The sequence below is a fragment of the Phyllobates terribilis genome, unplaced genomic scaffold (genome assembly GCF_046119375.1).
Source record: "Phyllobates terribilis strain yellow unplaced genomic scaffold, ASM4611937v1 Scaffold_2__4_contigs__length_985480577, whole genome shotgun sequence".
Lineage (NCBI taxonomy): Eukaryota > Metazoa > Chordata > Amphibia > Anura > Dendrobatidae > Phyllobates > Phyllobates terribilis.
In genome coordinates this window covers 196,917,506-196,931,830 of record NW_027362762.1, presented here as the reverse complement: position 1 = coordinate 196,931,830, position 14,325 = coordinate 196,917,506, and the positions used below count along the sequence as shown (strand labels likewise).

Genomic DNA, 14,325 nt, shown 5'->3' with positions numbered 1-14,325 from the left:
AATTTTGTAAATCTGTAGATTTCTTTGAAAACCCTGTGAGCACTCCTCTTGATACAGTATAGCCTGGCTCTTATGTCAAGGACACCATGTAAACAATTGGATATTTCCCATATTTACTAAGTTACAGAGACAACACATTTCTGCACATAAATAAATCATTTTGTTCACTATTTCTACTTCGCTTACCACCCACATATTCCTAATTTTTGTTTTCTGATTTCTTCATCTTCTAAAAAGGAGATGATGCTCTTAATTTCATAAGAGTTTCCTTATGAGGGCACCGTACCATAATAAACTGCAGATTGCAGGAAGCTAGACACAGTGAAAATGATGAAGACTAAAGGTATAAGGTGCAACATTATTTTTTTTTATTTTATGTTTTCTTGTGTTTGAGACTCGATAGTCCTTTAATGTTTAAGCTTAGAGACATTGACTCATCGTAAATGGTTTGGAATCACATGTGTTTTATTGTTAGTAGTACAAAACACTCCAATATTTCACGCAGCACAACACAGAGACATGGGACAGAAAGTGGAGGCTTGAACCCAGCGGCATGCACAGCTACAGCACTACTTTCAGTGCCAGAGTCAAAACAACACTTGATGCATACCCCTTCTCTGTCTCACTTGTCAGGAGTGGGACTGGGCACTCAGGTTCCATTGTACACATTACTCTCAACCATTTATTCCCCAACACACATACAACATATGTCATAATTTATGTAACACATTTGGGTTTCAAAACCAGTATTTTTGCTCTTTTTCTGCTGTTGAAGTAAAGAGTGCACACAGATTGAGTTTAATGAGAACGCACATTTCCAAATAGTCTGTGTTGCTTTAGTACCCCTCTAGTATCTTGTTTGTACTGGCACATTGATGGTAAGATGTTGTATACTTTGGCTCATGAAACAAGGCAAGAAGATCATAGAGCTTGCCTTCGAGAAAAGGCGTCGGATGCAGATATGAATATGAATCATAAGGTATGGAACTATGTTCTGAAAACCAGGTGAAGGAGATACAGATGCATATTTCTCTTGACAAACATACAATCTTGAAGTTATATTATAGTTAAACAAAAATACTTTTGGACCATTAGCATTTAGATATTTGTCCAGAATGAATTTAAGAGCTGAAAAAATATTGATCAGTCAACTTGACACTTGGAAAATGTATTGGACTTTAAGTTCTAGGTGAAATATACTCCATCAGCTGATGACTGCTATATTGTTTTATACAAAGGGTCTATCAATTATATATTTCTATATGTCTTCTCTTCTGCATGTTGATACGAAGTGACACAATTAATTACACACATGCACACAGATGGTTCACCTTAATCATATGAGATATTTGCCCCAGGTTTAGACCCCCCCCGTGCTCCAATATCCTGCAAAGACAACAAAAGATGGGACACTGATTTATTCATGACCTCCAAGATGAAAGGTTGATAACCAGCAAATATAAATAGATTCTGCCGATCAGAAAAAATAAGTCCTGATTTCTGGCCACCTGTGATAGAAGCTTCTGTGGTCACTTCTTTCCTGGACCTCTTCTTTGCTAGACGAGTCATTATGTCATTGGTCACACTAGCAATTTTTAGCAGAAAAGGGGTTAAGATACGTCCTGCAGGTCTGCACTGAGGAAAAGTAATATGGAGGAACATTACTAAGTCTTGCAGGTGATGGATTACTGGAGCATTGCTCTGCAAATTTCTGGCGAGGAAAGGGTTCATGAACATTGTTTGCAGCATCTCCAGTTCCTCAGTCAGGATATATTATGAATCCAGAGAAGGTACTGTATTTGTTTGTATTCCCACCATGGACTTTGCCGCCATCCAACTTTACATAGACCTCATCCCCGACATCTAAATGAAGTATAACGCTGTTGCTGGCATAGTCATAGTTTTGATCTGCATCCTGAGCAATGGCACTAGCTCGAACCTGCAGGAGAAATGAAAACAAGATCAGTCACAATTTGGAGCAGACAACATATTAGAATGTTCAGCATATTACACTGCTATTCAATAAATATGTGTAAAGGAACCCAAGTATACATACAGCACACCTGGACCCACTTCTGATAGAAAGAACAGGGATGATTATGGACAACTAAGTTACACATCTGTAAACTTAACATAGTTGTGATCCATCTGCAATGTACACTGATGATCAAAAGGGTAACAATGATTTGAACTTTTGGCTTTCAGGCTCCATATCTCACCATCCACTACTGCTTTGAACGTGAGACTATCATCATTTTATAGACAATCGTCTTGTCTATCTCATGCATAAATTTGACTTGTAACTATTTGGATATGATTAGTTATGCAGATTCTTGTCATGCCACTGCATTGCTACTGTTTTGCTCCTGGTGGTGGAAAAATCTTTTTCTTCTTGTATACTACAAATTACAACCTGATCTCACATTCCCTAATAACTCAGTGTGTTATTAGGTTGATTCCCAAGCGAAAGGTCATGGGTTCAAATCAAGGATCAGCCATGAAGAAGATTTCCCAACAAAAAAGAAACAGCATCATCCAGCTCAACGATAGCAGTCTCTCGGCTAATCAAATTGCCAAACTGCATCATGTGAGTTCCATGACAGATGGAAGAATACGAAATTAAGTCTGTCCATCCTTTCAAAAGCCAATAGGTGGTTTGTATGCTTTGTAATAGTGAGATCACCGGCGTCTGTGCAAGCACTCTGCAATGCACATTACACAAGTCTTGAATGGTGGCTTGAAAACAGGTGAAGAAGCCTCGACTTCAATATCATCATAAGTAGTGTTGGCTAGAGGACAGTAGAAAATTGGAAATGGGTGATTTGGAGCGATGAGATGAAAATCAATAGACTAAGCTCTTATGGGTACAAATGGGTCTGGAAGAAACAAGGGAAAAAGGGGCTAACAGATCGAGAAATTGAAGTAAATGTCAAGTTCGGGGAAGGAAGCCTGATGATATGGGGTTGTTTCATAGCCAATTGTGTTGGATACTTGACCAGGATCAATGGTAGTCTCAATGCTGAACTTACTTGTGAGTATCCTACAAGACGAGTTACCTTGTACACTTGAGTACTATGGATATGAAAAGGATGATATAGTGTTCCGGCAGGACAACAACTTGAAGCATACTTTGAGATTGGTGAAGAAATGGTTCAATGAAATAGAGATGCTGGATTGCCCCTCCTTAGTCCCCAGACCTCATCCCAATCAAACACTTGTGAGTAGAGTTGAAGAAAAAGCTATATACATGCCCAAGTGAATCTACCAATATGCACCAACTTTGAGAACGTGTAAAAGAGACCTGGGATCAGATTTCGGTTGAGACATGCTTGAATCTGATTGAGAGCATGCCCAGAAGGATTCAGGCAGTGTTGAAAGCCAAAGGTGGATTTACAAGATAATAAAGGTTGTAATGCCCCTGCTCATGGACGATGCCTTGTTCTGTAAAAATCATCTTTTATCGCTTTAGGTTAATTATTTCTTCCTGGCTACGGGTCGTATGCTGCCCAGAAGATAACACTGCCTCCTCTCTTCATTATACTACATTTCTCCTTCCCTCTTTGTAATGTGTATCTATTACGTCAGGTTCGTGGCTGGAAATCCTGCACCTGCACATTCTGCCTGCCGTCACTCCTCTGCACTGTTCTGCCCTTTTATGGACACTGACTTTAATTTTGTTCTGCGCAGGCGCTGGAGAGTTGCTGTAACTTTTGGTCCCAGTGTTCTCTGGTGCGCAGAAAAGGTCCACACCCGACTTCTTTCCTCCCATCTTGCATAGTAAGCATGTAATTTCCGATGCCCTAGTACAATAAAGTCATGCCAGGCAGCAGATAAAGGGAGGAAGAGCACACCAAATGGCACAGGAACATGCTTTAAACATAATTTTTTAAGAATTTTTCATGTTTGTTATTCACATTGGAGCAAGTACAGAAGTAGATTACAACGTTTCTGGCATAACACCCTTCATAAGTGATACAGCAATAGATTGGTGGATATGAAGCATAGGAATTCCTGGGTTTGGGATGGATTTCCTCAGGGGTTATACCGGGAAACACTCTTCTGTATCTCACATGCGGCATTTCACACTGAACTAAATCTCTTTTATTGTAAATAAGCTTACTTGCAGAGTAATTTCAAATTCAATGGGAAATTCCACTTTAAAAATGCCATTCAAATGCTATGCATAAGAGCATGATAAAGTTTGATTTAAATGCCTCAACTGCACCTACCATAAAAAGAACTTCAAAAATCGAATTGTGTTTATTTCATATTTTTCCATTATTTTTACTGAATATGTTTCAACTGGCAGCTGTTTTACAAAAAAAAATTACAAAAATACCCTTTGTAAGCTCAATCTAATTCCTCAAATACCTCAGATATGCCCTGTTTTCTTCCTGTGGTCTTTTCGACAAATGCATCATCAAAGGCATAATAACACATAGAGCCCGCATTGTTCGTGGTGTGGAGTATCGCTAATGTCAAATATTTCCTCTTCATAACCTCTTAAGGTGAGCCCAGCTGTAGCCAGTCATATACTTTTGTGCCTCACATTACTACACATCTTTTCTCCTTTTTACTTCAAATTCACTGTTTTTCCAACTCTCATTTAGCAAAATTGCTAGTGTGTGCCCTTATCATCTACCACCTAGACTACCTCCCATTCAACAATCTACTCTCATCTCAGTTGACTGATTATGCCAACTCTACCTTTGTTATTTCTCTGCATCTCCTATCTGCCAGTCCCTTCATTTGCTACCAGAGAATTCAGTTTAAATATTAACAATAACTTTCAACACCATCCATAATCTGTCTCGTCCATACATCTTTAACCTAATTTCCTGTAATGCAATCACATCTAACAGTCAATGATCTTTCTCCTCCAAACATCTGTACAATGTCTGCTCCTCACACAACCATCTCCTAGCTTTCTCCTGTGTATTCCCAATACTCTGGAGTTTATTAATCTAACAGGTCAGGGTGCTTTCACACTGTGTTCTGGCACCCATTCGTTGGTCCCATCGGGGCTTACGTCCGAACTCCCCCCAAAACGTGATTCGGGCATATGGACCGACAGGGCCATAGACTATAATGGTGCCAACAGAGTGAACATACACTCTGCCATGCATCATTTTCGGGCATGTATGCTGTAAGGCAGCGCTAGTCATCATAATGGGGGATACCCGCTTCGCTGCGACAATCAATGCACACGTGCAATGTCTTTACATTTTTCTCACGATGCTGCAGTTTATTACTTCATAAGCCACAGTTCACCGGGTCCAACTCAGTGGCACGCCGACACACATATCTATAATATTCACGAGCCAAGTGGCACACAGGTCCACTTGCTCCAGGTTACAGCCTACGGCAAGGTAATAAATTATCAATGTCCATAACACAGTCCATGTAACAAAGTGTATTACCTTTGCCGGGTTTAGTTGCTGCAGTCCATTTAATCTGCCACCACTGTGGCTTTGTGGCTTCCCTGGTAGGGGTCTCCAGCCGTCGTTCCCTCAAAGGCCACTGACATCCACACAGGATCCAGGCTTTGCCTTTCAGGACTCCTCACCAAGCCGGCTCTCCCTCAAAGGCCACTGACATCCACACAGGATCCAGGCTCGACCTTTCAGGTACCAGGCTTCACTACAAAGCCGCTGCCTTCCAAGGCCACTAGCATCCGCACAGGATCCAGTCTTTGCCTTTCAGGCTGCCAGGCTTCACTCGGCCTCACTAGGCCTCTCACAAACGGTGTCCCACACACACGGAGCACAGGCCTCACGCCTCACACCGAACACACCTGTCTCAAATTAAGCAGGGTTTATATATCCTGTGCACACATACACCCATACTGACAGGACCTAACTGTGTGCATCAGGACCTGTGTGATGTCACGGTCATGTGACCAGTCAGTTAAAGGGGAAGGTACATGGTCCGGTAAACACATCCTGGACCATTTACAGTAATGCTAGCAAGCTGCTGCATTACAATGCCTACTGGAAACGGACACCCAGACATAGTCTACTACATCTGAGTGTCCGCTCCAGTAGACGTACACGCCCGAAAATGATGCACATCAGAGCATACTTTTGCTCTGTCAGCACCATTATTGTCTACAGCCCTGTGGATGCATAAGCCCGAATCCCGTTCTGCAGGGGACTCGAACGTAAGCCCCGATGGGACCTGAATGGGTGCCAAAAGGCAGTGTGAAAGTACCCTTAGACTCTGTCCCACCTTTGAAAAACTTCACTTGCAACCTGAAAACTCACCTCTTCAGAAAAGCCTGCAATTTACTCCTACTGCTATACTGCCATATTAGCAGCTTATGCCTACTGCCTTCTTCCTTCCAAAAGTGTATTTTTATTGCTCAAAAAGTTTCCTTTGCACGAGCTGCTTGTCATGATCCTGCTCCTCACTGTGTCCTAGGTACGCAGTGAGTGACAGATCAGTCGTCCTATGGATTGCAGGGGTGTGCTGGGCTGTCAGCATTGTGAGTGACAGCTTGGTCATCCTATAGTATGTAGAAGCATGCTGGGCTGTCAGTTTTGTTTATGGGATTTCCTTGCAGCCTAATTAGGCCGGGCCTGCTGGAAATTGTTCAGGTATTGCTCTTTCAGGGTGATTGTTTGGCCATTTAGCTGGTTGGCTATGCTGGGACTATTGCCAATTGTAGCTTTCAGCTCAGTAGTGTGTTGCTCTGTGCTCTGATATTCTGATTTTTGTTGCCAGATTTTGGATTTACCTTTTGACTACCCATTTGTATTACCCTTAGTGCCTTGTCACACTCGGACCTTGGAATTTTGAGCCCAGACTGGGACCTGACTACACCTTTGTAAGGAAGAACAAAGGGGATTCAATCCGGCAACAACCGTCCAGGTAAAATGTCAAAGTTTATTCAAAATATCATGATAAAAAAGTTAAAAGAAACCTGATGCGCTTCTGGCGCAACAAAAGCGCCTTAGTCATAGGATGTCAGAAAAAAATATAGGGTCAAACATATAAACGAAGATTAAACCAGTCGGAGGACACAATGCTAATTACATTTGCATTACAACAGGTGGGTAGACTACTGCAATGACATACTGTGAAAAACAAAGGAAAATTAATAAATGTAAAACAAATCATTCCTATAGTTCATCCCGTTTTGGAAATTTTGTATTTACAGTTGTGCTCAAAAGTTTACAAACCCCGCAGAATTTTTCCTTTCTTGGCCTTGTTTCAGAGAATATGAATGATAATAAAAAATGTTTTCTCCACTCATGGTTATTGGTTGGGTGAAGCCATTTATTGTCAAACTACTGTGTTCTCTCTTTTTAAATCTTAATTACAACCAAAAACATCCAAATGACCCTGATCAAAAGTTCACATACCCCAGTTCTTAATGCCATGTATTGCCCCCTCTAACATCAATGACAGCTTGTAGTCTTTTGTGGTAATTGTGGATGAGGTTCTTTATTTTCTCAGATGGTAAAGCTGTCCATTCTTCTTGGCAAAAAGCCTCCAGTTCATGTAAATTCCTGGGCTATCTAGCATGAACTACGCGCCTGAGAACTCCCCAGAGTTGCTCATATTGAGGTCAGGAGACTGAGATGGGCACTCCAGAACCTTCACTTTGTTCTGCTGTAGCCAATGACAGGTCAACTTGACCTTGTGTTTTGGATCGTTGTCATGTTGGAATGTCCAAGTACGTCCCATGCGCAGCTTCCGGGCTGATGAATGCAAGTTTGCCTCCAGTATTTGCTGATAACGCGCTGCATTCATCTTTACTTTAACTTTTACCAAGTTTGCTGTGCCTTTGTAGCTCACACATCCCCAAAACATCAGTGATCAACCTCCGTGCTTTACTGTAGGAATGGTGTTCTTTTCAACATAGGCCTTGTTGACCTCTCTCCAAATGTAACATTTATGGTTGTGGCCAAAAAGTTCAATTTTGGTCTCATCACTCCAAATTACCTTGTTCTAGAAGTTTTGAGTCTTATCTCTGTGCTGTTTGGCGTATTGTAGAAAAGATACTTTGTGGCATTTGCGCAGTAATGACTTTCTTCTGGCGACTCGACCATGCAGCCCATTTTCCTTCAAGTGCCTCGTTATTGTGCATCTTGAAACAGCCACACCGCTAGTTTTCAGAATGTCCTGAATTTCAGCTGATGTCATTTGTGGGTTTTTCTTTGCATCCCGAACAATTTTCCTGGCTGTTGTGGCCGAAATTTTCATTGGTCTACCTGACCGTGGTTTGGTTTTTACAGAGCCCCTGATTTATTATTTGTTAATCACAGTTTGAACTCTGCTGACTGGCATTATCAATTCCTTGGATTCTTTTTGTATCCCTTTCCTGTGTTATACAGTTCAATTACATTTTCGCGTAGATCAATTGACAATTGTTTTGCTTTCCCCATGACTCACAATCCAGAAACGTCAGTGACTGGATGAAGGATGCAAGAGTCTGTCTGGATCCCAGAAACTCACTCAGCTTTTATGCACACACACTGATAACAAGCAAACAGGTCACAGGTGAGGATGTTACCTTTAGTAGCCAATCAAACTAATTTGTGTCAAATTCTGTGCATGTTATCAGGCCAAAATCACCAGGGTATGTGAACTTTTAATCAGGGTCATTTGGATGCTTTTGTCATTATGATTTAAAAAGAGAAAACACAGTAGTTTGACAATAAATGGCTTCACCCAACCAATAACCATGAGTGGAGAAAAAGTTTTTTTGTTATCATTCATATTCTCTGAAACAAGGCCAAGAAAGGAAAAATTCTTCCGGGGTATGTAAACTTTTGAGCACAACTGTAAGTGTAAAATCCAGTACGCTTCTCTGAGAGCAAGTTCGCTTTGCCAGTTACCTCCTCGTTTGGGATATGCGATTATTTCCAAGCCAAAAACTGCAAAATGTGTAAGGTCAGCATTGTGGACGTAACAAAGGGTTTTCACGCTCCTGAGTAGGAACTATTCTTCTTATTTAGGTTAGCACTATGCTCTGCAATTCTTTTTTTGATTTTTCTGGTTGTGCAGCCTACATAATTTAACCTATTGAAGACTGAGATCTTGACGTGCTTAGGAGTGACTCTGACTGTCAGGGTGCAACGGGTGCATCACTGAGCCTTTTGCAGTGACAAACCCCCTCGGTCCCAAATGTTCCACCTCCTACAACTGGTCCAAAAGTGTTTGCAACCTGAATTTTCCTCCCCAGCACAGATGGTGGAGGGGGTCATCATGGACAGGTTCATATACTCTCTTCCGACCGCTTCCGAGACCGGTGCAATCCTGGGTTGCCCAGGCAGATACCCATAATGCCCATTATCTGGTGGGGTTGATGGAAAGTTAATAGGTGGTCGAAAGTGCTTTGGGGAAGCAAGGAGTCGGAGCATCTCCATACTGGGGCTCCCAAAAGGGGACGGACACCCAAAAGAGGGAAACTATAGCCACATCTGTGGGGAGTCCAAGAGCCCAGGAGGGGTCTGAGTTGCTGCCAAAGGCCCCATCCAATAACATAATTTGTTGGAGATGTCACACCTCGGGTCACATAGCCCCTCGTTGCCCCATGACCAATGAGCCAATGGACCGCAGCGTAGGTCGGCACTGCTCGTATTTTACATATCCTGCCTGCAGAGCTGTCCCTCAACCAGGCGAGGGACCACAGGCATGCCCCGTGTCACTGAATAGAGTGAAAATGACTGGTCTGTAGGACTCGAGGAGTTTGGTAACCCTAGTGAAGGCCACAATTCCTCATCAGCTGATTCCGGTGAAAATGGTGTCCGCTGTAGGCATGGGGAGTTACCATATCAGGTCATCAAGCTCAGAGGGGAGGTAATTAAGAGGTTACTAGTGCCAGGGCCTTACAGACACAGGGTGTTAGATATGGCCCATGCACATGTGTTAGGTGGTCATCTGGGGGTAGAAAACACCCAGGAAAGGATCTTCCAGAGGTTCTACTGGCCTGGTTGTCACCGAGAGATCATGAATTATTGTAGGTCCTGTCCCACCTGCCAGCTGACCTCCCCTGTGAATCGCTTCCGTGATCGGGTGGGAAGGAGTGCTACTTGGCTATTAGAATGCAGATTCTGTTTAGATTTAGATTGTGGGCTCCAATAGCTGAGCCCCTGAGGTGCCAGAACAGCAGAACCCCCCCTAGGTGACCCTTCACTGCTTAAGGAAATCATCTAGGGTGCTGTGAGTATTTTGAACCCATATGTGCCTCACACAATTTTATAACATTAAGACATGGAAATATGACATTTTAGTAGTAAAAATGTAATTATTGTATCTGCTGCAAATTTTTCAGGTACACAAGGGTTAATAGGGGAAGCTGTACCCCATAATTTATTGCGCAATGTCTCCTGAATGTGGAGATGCCCCATATGTCATCAGAAATTACTGTTAGCCAACACATCAGGGCTGAGAAGGAAGTAGTGCTATTTGGCTTTTGGAGCACAGATCTTGCTAGAACAGTTTGCAGGTGACATTTGAAGGTACCAGAACAGCAGAAAAACCCCAAAAGTGACTCCATTGTAGAAATTGCACCTCTCAATAAATTAATTTATGGCTGCAATATTTTGTAACATCAATGCCAGTTTTTTTTTTTGGAGAATTGCAAATATGCCTGTTTAGTGCACATACATACAGTGTAGTGCAAACCATACATTGTGCCCAGCTTGTGCTTCTAGCAGCACACACTCCATAAATTATTAAGTGTTCTCTCCTCACTACAAGAATGCCAAATACATGGTCGCTTACTGTGGTTTAGGCACCTGGAGACTGAGAAGGAAGGGGCATTTGAATTTGTGGGTGCAGAATTCACTGGATTTTGTTTGATGGGGCGGGAGCCATGTCGCTTTTCCTGAGTCTTTGTTCTACCAATAACGTGGGATCCCCCTATAGTTCCAGTGATAGATGACGGACCTGAGTGGTGGTTAGTTTTGTGCGGGATAAATTAGGGTTTTTATTGGGAACATTTTTGGGTGCATAATATTTTTTGACACTTCCAGAATAAAGGTGGATCACCTTCTTGTGTTCTATGCTGAGTACTTACCTCAGGGTTTCCGTGTAAATCCCACAAAAATGCGATTCAGATGAAACCCCAGACGGAACTACCCACCATAATGCGGCAGATAGAGACACTTTCGACTCAGTTTGGCGTCTGTTCCGGTGGTGTTCATCTTTTTAGGCGTGCACAGTTCTGTGGTCACCCACACTTGTGCTCTAAAATGGCACTTAAAATGATGGGACACCACCGGGACACAGGCCAGTCCAAAGTGACTCCATCTGCCTCATAAGTGAGTGGTTCCGTCCGGGGTTTTATCTGAATCGCGGTTTTGGAGAATTTACACAGAAACCTTGACGAAGCGCTCAGTGGGGAGTGCAGGATAAATTTGAGCCGAGCTTTATTCCGAATTTTGGGAGGTAGAATGAACAAATAGACAGCAGTACTTGAATAGTTCTTATTTTTATTTTTGCACGGTTCACTGGTCGGTGTGATTCCAGCGATACCAGATTTATATGTTTTTTATTTTCGGTTTTGCTGCTGTAAAGAAAGAGCTGTAACTTTTTTATTTTTTTCGAACAGAGCTGTATGAGGGCTTATTTTTTACGGGATGAGTTGCAGATTTTTTTGGTACCATTTTGGGGTACATAATATTTTTTGCTTTTTATTCAGATTTTTCAGACAGAATGAACAAAAACCAGCAATTCAGTTATTGTTTTTATTTTTTTTGCGCTGTTCACTGTATGGTAAAAATGATAAGACCGATTTGTTCGTCGGGTCGGTACGATTACAGCGATACCAAATTTATATAGTTTTGCTTATGCTTTTCTATTTTAACACACTAAAAATATTTTACAAAAATGAATTTGTTTTTGTTTTCGCCATATTCTGAGAGCTGTAACTTTTATATATTTTTGCCTAATGACCCATATTAGGGCTTGTTTGACGGTTTGGAGTTTTCATTTATACCATTTTATTTTTACATATGACTTTTTGATTGGTTTTTATTCACTTTTTTGAGTGTCAGTATGATGAAAAAGCGACATTTTGGCATGTTTTTATTATTTTTTTTACGGCGTCCGCCATACGGAATAAATAACATGCCAGATTTACAGAGTGGCTCATTGTGGATGCAGCGATACCAATTGTGTACTTTTTTGTTTATCTTTGTTTTATTACAAATTCTGCATTTTGAGAGGCGAAACAGCTTTTCGTAATTTGTGTGCGATTTTTTATTTTTTTTTGCATATTTTGTTTTACTTTTTTCACTTTTTTATTTAGTCCCACTGTGGGAAATGTAGAATTTTATTTGTATTGCTTATCTTATATACTGTATACTACAGTGCATGAGAGCAGTTAGTGAGTCACTGACTGTGCCTGTGAGACCAAGCTTATAGCTGGATCTCACAGGCCAACGTACCCTGGAGTCATCACATTACCTCAGGGTACCATGGTAACCATCGGGACCCACGATTCTCATTGTGGGGGTCCGATGGTTACTAATGGGGTCTTGTGACCCCCTTGCAATCACTTAAATACCACTGTCGCGATTGACAGCGGTATTTAAAGGGGTTAATCGGCCCCGATCAGTCGCAAAACCGGCCGGGGCCAATACTTTTTGGTATCAGCTGTTATGTACAGCTGACATCCATGGGTATTGCCGCCGCTGGGTGGCGCTATTCCCTTATTCCCGATTGCCGTTTAAAAACGGCGATCAGGAAGAAGGCTCCTTAACGGCTGCTGTTTTAATACGTTTTGGCAATCTTCAAGGTTTAATTCGTTTCAAATCGGCGAACTTCCCGATGTTCTCCGAACAATTCGACGAACATATCCGAATCGCATTGCAATCAATGGGAGGCAAAAAGAAACGCATACATAACGCCTTCAAAGGGCCCGAAAAGCTGCCAAAACAGTTCAAATTAGGGGCAGACACCAGGAAAAGTGGCATCAATTGACCCACAGTACAAATTTTATAATGGCACAACAACAGTCAGCCATAGACCATGCATGAGGTATCAGGGTCTGGACCAGCATTTACAAATTTGAATTTAACTTCAAATTAAGACGAGGTGTGTGAGGGATTGATGTAGGTCTGCTGTGCTGGGAGCACTGATACCACATGCAACAGCTCAAGCTGCTTTTCTGCTCAGCCACACTCAGATGGCAGAAAAATCAGTTTCACAAAGTAGTATTGGTAGAAAAATTTAAGGATAGTAACACAGGTAGTTGACTGAAAATAAGTGAAGGCCTGCTGGTCTGGTGGCCCTACTGCTACAGGCAACACACATGAAGGAGACCTAACCACGAGTCTCCACATTTCCAAAAATTAGGGGCAGACACCACTAAAGTGGCATCAATTTCACCAGAGTAGAAACAGTATAATGGGGACTGACACCTCTTCCGCTACAGGAAACACACCAGATGAGGACAAAATCAGGAGTTCTCCACATTTCCAAAAATAAGGGCCAGACACCACCAAAGTGGCATCAATTTCACCGGAGTAGAAATAGTATAATAGGCACCGACACCTCTTCCTCTACAGCCAACCCAGCAGTTGGAGACCCAATTAGGAGTCTTGGAGTCTTCAAATTTCCAAAAATTAGGGGCAGACACCAACAAAGTGATATGAATTTCACCAGAGTAGAAACTGTATAATGGGGACCGACACCTCTTCCATTACAGCCAATTCACAGCAGATGGAGACCCAATCAGGAGTCTTCAAATTTCCAAAAATTAGGGGCAGACACCACCAAAGTTGCATCAAGTTCACCAGAGTATAAATAGTATAATGGGGACCGACACCTCATCCACTACAGCCAACCAAGCAGATGGAGACCCAACCAGGAGTCTCCACATTTAGTAAAAATATTGTTAACATCTGTAGCAGCAGTAACAGCAGGCACAGAAGCCACAACAAAGATATCACAGACTGCAATTACGTGAGATCAATGCAGCACACTAAAAACTACACCATCATCTAGTCTGCACAGTCTGTGATTGGGGTGCAAAAGCCCTTGAAGATCCATGACTTGTTCATCTTAATGAAAGTTAGGCAGTCTACACTTTCAGGAGACAGCTGGCTGTGCTTATCCATCAGGACACCAACAGCACTGAAGACACGTTCTGAGAGAACGCTGGCTGCCGGGCATGATAAAACCTCCAAGACGTGACAGGCGAGCTCAGGCCACTCTTCCATTTTTGAAGACTAAAATGTAAAAGGGTCCAACCCCTCTCTGATGGTATTGATATTGAGATCGAGATACTCCTGCACCATCCTCTTCAGTCATTCACCATGTGTCAGACTTGTACTCAGTTGTGCTGGTGCATATGATGGTCTAAAACAT

The 14,325-nt window shown here is 42.2% G+C and overlaps 1 protein-coding gene across 1 annotated transcript in view; it reads right to left on the bottom strand.

Moving 5' to 3' along the window:
- Positions 1-450: 450 nt before the first annotated feature.
- The window catches only part of C1QL4 (complement C1q like 4), a 253,831-nt gene continuing 239,956 nt past the window's right edge, over positions 451-14,325 (bottom strand). The window contains exon 2 of the mRNA XM_073670212.1: positions 451-1,939. Within this exon, the coding sequence (XP_073526313.1) occupies positions 1,760-1,939 (180 nt within the window). The 3' untranslated portion in view covers positions 451-1,759. The remainder of the gene's footprint in view (positions 1,940-14,325) is intronic.